This window comes from Balaenoptera ricei, chromosome 9 (assembly GCF_028023285.1).
Source record: "Balaenoptera ricei isolate mBalRic1 chromosome 9, mBalRic1.hap2, whole genome shotgun sequence".
In the NCBI taxonomy this organism is placed as follows: domain Eukaryota; kingdom Metazoa; phylum Chordata; class Mammalia; order Artiodactyla; family Balaenopteridae; genus Balaenoptera; species Balaenoptera ricei.
In genome coordinates, this window is record NC_082647.1 from 66,383,980 (window position 1) to 66,391,610 (window position 7,631).

At 35.7% G+C, this 7,631-nt stretch overlaps 1 protein-coding gene across 1 annotated transcript; it reads left to right on the plus strand.

Annotated features, from left to right (window-relative positions):
* The first annotated feature begins 4,769 nt into the window (after positions 1-4,769).
* Positions 4,770-5,425, plus strand: LOC132371534 (RNA-binding protein 3-like). Its single transcript, XM_059932810.1, has one exon. The coding sequence runs from the start codon at positions 4,779-4,781 to the stop codon at positions 5,241-5,243; it is 465 nt and encodes a 154-aa protein (XP_059788793.1). The 5' UTR covers positions 4,770-4,778; the 3' UTR covers positions 5,244-5,425.
* The last annotated feature ends 2,206 nt before the right edge of the window (positions 5,426-7,631 follow it).

A 7,631-nucleotide genomic window follows, 5' to 3' on the forward strand; every position in this document is an offset into this window, starting at 1 on the left:
CAAATTATCATGCAAATATACAATTATTCTGTGTAATTATAGCAAGAAACTGGTTATCACAATTAAGAAACTGAATTTAAAGTACAGAAAGCTATAGCAGTTTATGAGAGGGAGATCAAATATAGCCTATAGTATCAAAGAAGGCTTTCCTAAGCAACTGAGAATAAAAACAAAAGTAAAATGAAAAGTGCCTAGTATTTCATTTGTGAGGTCTATTAGATGGTGGAGAAAGCTTATTAGGTTTTCTTGAGAAGCACATTAACAGTTAAGAACATAGGAATAACCCAGATTTCACTGAATTGAATAAAATGGCAGGTGAAAAACTTCAGGTAAGATATGCTGACAACTCTTCCAAGAATTTTTGCTAAGAGGAGGGAGAGGGGGAAAAAAACTAGAAGAGAACGTGAATTTGAAGGAGAAACAAAAAGAAAATAAACATGTATGAGAAAGTAAAAATAGCAAGGTTGAGGTTAAAGATATAGTATTAGGAAGGAATAACTGATTAACAAAAGACCCCAAACCAGCTGGGAAGACATGGAACCCAGAGCCCAGATAGAGGAACAAACCTTAGAAGAATCACTCTGTTCATTTTATCAGAAGGGAAAGAGAAAGTATGATGTGAAGTTAAATTTTAGGTGTGCAGGTGAGAATTAGAGAGTTCCTTTGTCATAGAGTTCATTTCTACAAAAGTGGGTGGCATGGTCCTATGTGCTTAGCAGCCAAAGTGGCATCATGGAGAAGACAGGACAGTTGGACTGATGAAAAATTAATGTTTTACCAAGGAGATGAGATGGAAAATGGTGGATAATGGAGTAGAGGGTATTGCCAAGAAAGTGGTTATGTCATATATAAATGAAATCTTAAAAAACTGAAGAGAGGAAAGAGCTAAATAGAAGAGTCATATCACTAACTCCTTCAATTCACTCATTCACTTGACAGGTATCTATCAAGACATACTATGTGCCAAGATCTACCTAGGAATTAAAGAGTCAAGGAAACAGCAATTTCAGAAAAGTTAAAGTGAAGTAGTATGACAGAAAGCTGGAAAGATAAAGTTATGGTCTGAAAATGAGATGTGAAATCAAGGTTACAGATATTATCAGTTAGGAATGGCTGATATATGTATCAGAAACAAAAGTGGTTAAAGGAAAAGGTAATGAACTGGCTCAAGTAAATGAAAAGTCCAAGGGATGAGTTAGCTTAATGCCAGAAGACCCAGGGCTCAAATATCAGGACTTGGAATATCTCCATTCTTGGGTATAAAACATGTTTTTTTTGGTTTCATTCCCAGTTACAGTAGGTGTCAAAGTGTTTCCTACAGAGCAAATGGCCATAGAAACCTTAGCCTCATATCCTTTCAGTCGCATCCAATAAGAAACACCAAGGGTTTTTCCCAATCTTCCACAAATATTCTGTGAAAGAAAAAGATTGGACCAGCTTAGGTTAGGCTAAACTAGTTACTGTTACTAGTTACTAGCAATACTTTGGCTTCCAAGGGGGTTCTCCAGAAAGAGAACCGTCAAGACAAATGGCCTTGGATCCCCAAGGGAAGAATGAATAAAATGAAATAGAGAACTGTAGCTAGAAGAATGCAAATGGGATGCTGGAGAAGTAAACTATGAACATCCACTAAAAAGACATAGTTTTTCTATTTCTAATGTTAGTATCTCCTCTTATATGGCCACAAGAGTTGATGGCTAACATGGATGGGAGGTAGAAATCATTAGAACTGAGAAATTCAAAGTAGTGTTGGTTCACCAGGTTAGATATTAAAGTCACCTGGGACAATGGCACATCTTGGGAGAGAGTAGTAGACTTCTATGTGCAAAAGGCTTTTAAAATAAAAGTGAATGAGAAGGCTGATGGAGGGAAATAAAGAAGGTAGAGATGGCAAAGCTAGATGACTCAAGCCTACTATTATTTTTCTAAATAATGTTATATCCCACATATTGTCAAATACCATTTTAATCGATATTTTAATATTATCCTTGAAAAAATGATTATTTTGAATTTCTTAGTAACTGACTTGTCTAACTTTTTTTAATGTTTTAGGAAATTAAAATATAGTGAAAATACTCAAAGTACTTTCAGATTTAACAATTTACATAATATATATTTAATCCTTGGACTTTTAATACATTTTTGTCTCTTTCCACATTAAAAAAGAGTAATTTCTTACTTTGTCATTCTGATTATATACACTCAACTTTAATAACATTTGTTTTTCATTTCCCAGGAATTTTCATGAAATTTCATTCATACTACTAGAAGTAATGTGACACTATGTTATATACATGCATACACATATATTAGAAGATTGATATTTGTAAAAACATACTTTTAAAAAGATATTTTTTTCAAGAATCTAAATAATGGGGGTGGGGGAGAGGGAACAAGATGAAGGCAGTCAAAGGGACAAGATTCTGGTTATAAGATATATAAGTACTATAGATGTAATATATAACATAAACAATTCACACTGCTGTGTGTTCTATATGAAATTTGTTAAGGGTAAATCCTAACAGTTCTCATAGTAATAAACAAACTTTTTTCTATTTCTTTAACTTTGTATCTACATGAGATGATGTTCACTAAACTTAATGTGATAGTCACTTCATGATGTAAGTCAACTAATTATGCTGTATATCTTAAAGTTACAGTGCTGTATGTCAATTATTATCTCAATAAAAATGGAAGAAAAAATCTAAATTATTATTATACAATTTAAATAATAATGCAAGAAAATATTTAGAGTTGGCTTTTGTTTGAGAAATAGAAATTATGGGAAATGTAACTCAACTTCAGTTTTTATTAACACTAATATATGTCTAATCTGGAATAATTTATTCTTAGATTCCATGCTTTTAGAAGCAGATATGTGAAGGGAGCAGAATATGCCACCCCAAAATGCACCACTTTAGCAGATGAATTATTTGGGGCTGAAGGCAGTCAAGACCAGCAGACTCAGAAAGAGCTTTTTTACCTCCCTCTTAACTGCCTAAAAAGAATTTGGATAGGGGGCTGAATCCAGGAGAGAGCTATTACCAGAGATAACTTTATCTGAAAGACTCCTCTACATAGCAGGGCAAATATCTGATTACCAAACATCTGCTCTTCTCATCCTCCTGTGAATCACCCCTCTCCCCTTTGAAGCCCCAGACCCCTATCTCTACCCTTAGCTCAGGATAGCATGTAAGCCTCAACTGGCTGACTGCCTTTAAGTGTCATGTCTTTGTGGGGTTCCCATATGTACATAACTAAATTTGTTTCTTCTGTTAGTCTGTCTTATATCAATTTAATTATTAGACCAGCCAAAGAACCTAGCAGGGAAAAGTTTTCCATCGCTGCACATTATTCATGTTAATTTTCTAAAAACTTATACTATTTATAGAAAAATACAAGTGCCCAACTCAATAGAACATGAAATGAATCAGTGAAAGAAAAACGTCTCTTTCCTTGTTCAAACAACTTAGATCATTCAAGTAGCTTACTACTACAGGTTATGTGTCTTTTTTTGGCATTATGAAGGAAAATAAACTATATAGAAATTCAGACAGATACAAGAACATGAGATATCTTGAAGACATTGAAACTGAATCCCAGACATTATGTTATCACAATGATTTAATGAAGCTATCATTACCATATCAGAATTCCCATCAGATGCCGATATTATTTAGACCTCAGAAACGCATGTTTAACAAGGGAAAAAATAAGAACGACTAAGTAAACAAATTTGAGATTGGCATAGAGCTGACATATAGTCAAAATTTCATAATGCTTTAATAAGGTAAAGAAAAAGGAAAAAAAACGTTAAAGGCTTTTAGAGTGCATACTATTCAGGCTCTAAGTAAATGAAACTCCTTTTTTGATGTTATTGCTTGTTACTGAGTAAATTATTACTTATGTCTCTGCAAAGGCAAGGTATTAAGAGCCATAAGCATCTAATACTTTAAAAATTATTTCTACAATGTTCGATAATTTTTCAAAAGGCATATACAGAGGAAATTTCAATTATTAAATTAAAAAAATAAATGCACGTTTACCTTCTTACCTTCTGAATAGTTACAACTGAATGGAGTACTTTTCCTCCTCCCCACCTCCTCCTCCCATTCCCCCTCTCATTCTCACTTTCTCCTTCCCTCTTCCCCACTTCCTAAGTGTGGCAGAAAAACAACCTGAGAAAAATGCCTTTTCATTATTCTATAGCCACACGTTTTCATTTTTCAAACTCATTATATTTGACAAGAATTAATTTAAATTACACTAATGAATCTGCACTTGTATGAGGAATTATTTTTTGGTTGACAAATAAAATGTTCCTTAGATAAAATAGTAGACAAAACAGCACTGTTTTGAGGGAAGACAATAAAGGCTTTCTAAGTATAAGGGAAACTTAGTCATGAGAAATAGCTGAATTGATTTCCAAAGAGTGATCAAATTCTTCCACTTCTTCAAATAAACTTCCAATGCAGCACTGCATAAAGAGCCCCCTTGTGAGACACTATTTTACTATTGTGCTGTAAGATTATAATCTGCATTAAGGATAGACAAGTTCTAACTTTTTAATATTTCTTAGATAATACCAAAACTGATAGCCACAATTTGTGATATTAACTTCATCTAAAAATGCATTCCAGATACTGGAATAGGGAAATCTGCGTGAATTATACTCTAGTCTAGCCTACAAAAAGAAATGACAGCCCAGTCTCTCGGCTTCTTGGCGGTAGCTGTCCCTTCGGCCTTTTACTTAATTTCCAGGACTTCAATTTACCGCCATGTCCTCTGAAGAAGGGAAGCTCTTCGTGGGAGGGCTCAGCTTCAACACTGATGAGCAAGCTCCGGAAGACCACTTCAGCAGCTTTGGACCTATTTCTGAGGTGGTTGTTGTCAAGGACCGGGAGACTCAGCGATCCCGGGGTTTTGGCTTCATCACCTTCACCAACCCAGAACATGCCTCAGATGCCATGAGAGCCGTGAATGGAGAGTCTCTGGACGGTCGTCAGATCCGTGTAGACCGTGCGGGCAAGTCGGCCTGGGGAACAATAGGGGGTGCCTTTGGGGCCTATGGACGTGGTCACAGCTACTCTAGAGGTGGTGGGGACCAGGGCTATGGAAGTGGCAGGTATGACAGCCGACCTGGAGGATATGGATATGGAAGGTCCAGAGACTATGGCAGCAGAAGCCAGGGTGGTTATGACCGCTACTCAGGAGGAAATTACAGGGATAATTATGACAGCTAAGATGAGGCATGCACACCTCATGTAGATACACAAGGAATAAAACTTCTTCTGATCCAGGACCATCCCTCCAAATGGCTGTATTTATAAAGATTTTTGGAGCTGCACTGAAACATCTGTTTTAGTTACATCAACTTCTTTTTCTGAGTAGAGCTCCCAAGGTAGCTTGTTAAAGACCTTTCAGAAAGTTCAATGTGTTTTTTTTTTTAATTTTTCTCCCATTTAAAGACAAATTCTGAGACATTTGTGCAGTCTGGATATTTTTTCCTTTTTTACCAGTTTTTTAGTTGGGGCTCTCTGGAATGTTGGTTCTGGCAAAAAATGTTTGGTCAGACTGATTTTTTTAAATAATGTGCATCTAGGAACATTTTAAACACCTGTACACAATGTTTAATCGTGATTAGGAAGCAATTTCTGACTGTAACTATAAGAAATGAAGAACATGATTACTTAGAGGTGTTTTTTACTCCAGATCTCTGCCTTGATTATATAGAAGTTTCTGAAAAATATTTGTGTGTAATTTTTTTTTAATACTGGAAGAAAAAAATAATTCTGTTGTGTTTCATGTAGCATTTAGGATGTCCTTCACCGAGTTGATTAAAAAGATGAAATCTGAAAACAAACAAATAAAAAAAAACAAAAACAAAAAGAAATGACAGAAGGAAGGTCATTAATGCTGAAAAATATGGAGAGGCATTGAGGTTTTTTGTTTTGGTTTTGGTTTTTAACAGAGCATCTCTGAATACATTCATGTTATTTGTCCCAACCTCCAGTTTTGAATTTTTTAGAGGAAGTGTGGAGGAAGATTTTGGCAAGAAAGGAGGAAGAGGAAAGGAGGAAATCTAAGTCTCAACCCCATGATCTGCCTCAGTTCCAAGTATAGAGATTTTGTTCTTAGTTAGAAACATTTTTCCTCCAAGAGTTAAACATGGTAAAGAAGGTCCACTGGGTAAGAGAAAATGCTTTGGGGCTACAAATGTATTCATTCATTTAACAGAACTTAAGTACCTACTATATGCCGCTCCAGATAAAGCTAGGAAACAATATCTGCCCTCAAGTAGCTCACTATCTAAAAAAGGGGTGGGGAGGGCCAGAATATGTACCACGAGGTATGATATAGTCAAATTTCAATAATATGTATATGCACTGGTTACTAAGGAAGAACAGGAGTTAGCAACACTGAGGAAGGAAAAAAGTATTCAACTTAGAACAGTACAAATACACAGGACTAAAAAGGGTCTTGAATCAAAAAACTGAACAGCAAATACCTTGATATATCTGGAATACAGGACTGTGAGTAAATGTAAAACAATCTGACTGAAAAGTAGGTAGGGCTTTTAACACCGTTAAAAAGTTAAGGGGCTTCCCTCGTGGCGCAGTGGTTGAGAATCTGCCTGCCAATGCAGGGGACACGGGTTCGAGCCCTGGTCTGGGAAGATCCCACATGCTGCGGAGCAACTAGGCCCATGAGCCACAACTACTGAGCCTGCATGTCTGGAGCCTGTGCTCCGCAAAAAGAGAGGCCGCGATAGTGAGAGGCCCGCGCACCGCGATGAAGAGTGGCCCCCGCTTGCCGCAACTAGAGAAAGCCCTTGCACAGAAACGAAGACCCAACACAGCCAAAAATAAATAAATTAATTAATTAATTTTTAAAAAGTTAAGAAATATTATAAACATAAAAATGAGATACCATTGAAGGATTTTCATATAGTAATAATGCCTATTTTTAAAAAACACCTAATTCTAGAAAATAAAGCACAAAGCAAATAAAAATCACATATCATTCTTAAGAAAATCAATATTAACTTATATTGCATTTCTATCATAAATACAAAATAAGAACTCCTTTTTTGTAATATGACCACAATACCAATAGCAAACTGAAAAAAAAAGTAAGAATTCCTTAATGACTCAAATACCCAGTTGGTGCTAGAATTCTGAAATAGGATAATGATATGACCGCAATCACATTGGCAGTGGTAGAGAGGGGAAAACTGAGGTGGGTGGGGACAAAACAAGACAGTAATATGACTAACTAGAAGCCTAGTGCAAAATCCCAGACAAGCAGGTATGCCCAGAAGATGCTTGGCTTCTAGTTCGGAAAGGTTCCAGATGGGAGTTTACCTTTATTCGACTCCACCCATTCACACTAATAGAGTAATTAGTTCTACCTATATTGAAGATGATTAATTTTAGCAAAATTCTAGTCAAAAAAATGATTAGGCTTTCTAGAAGGGGAACCCATAAAATTCAAATATTAGAAAACAAGAATTCTTAACTCTTGGATCCCCTATATTAAAGTTTGCAAAGTTATAATAATTAACCCTTATATATAATTATGAGTCCTTTTATATAGGAGTATAATAGCTTTTAGGCCGTGAAGCCATGACT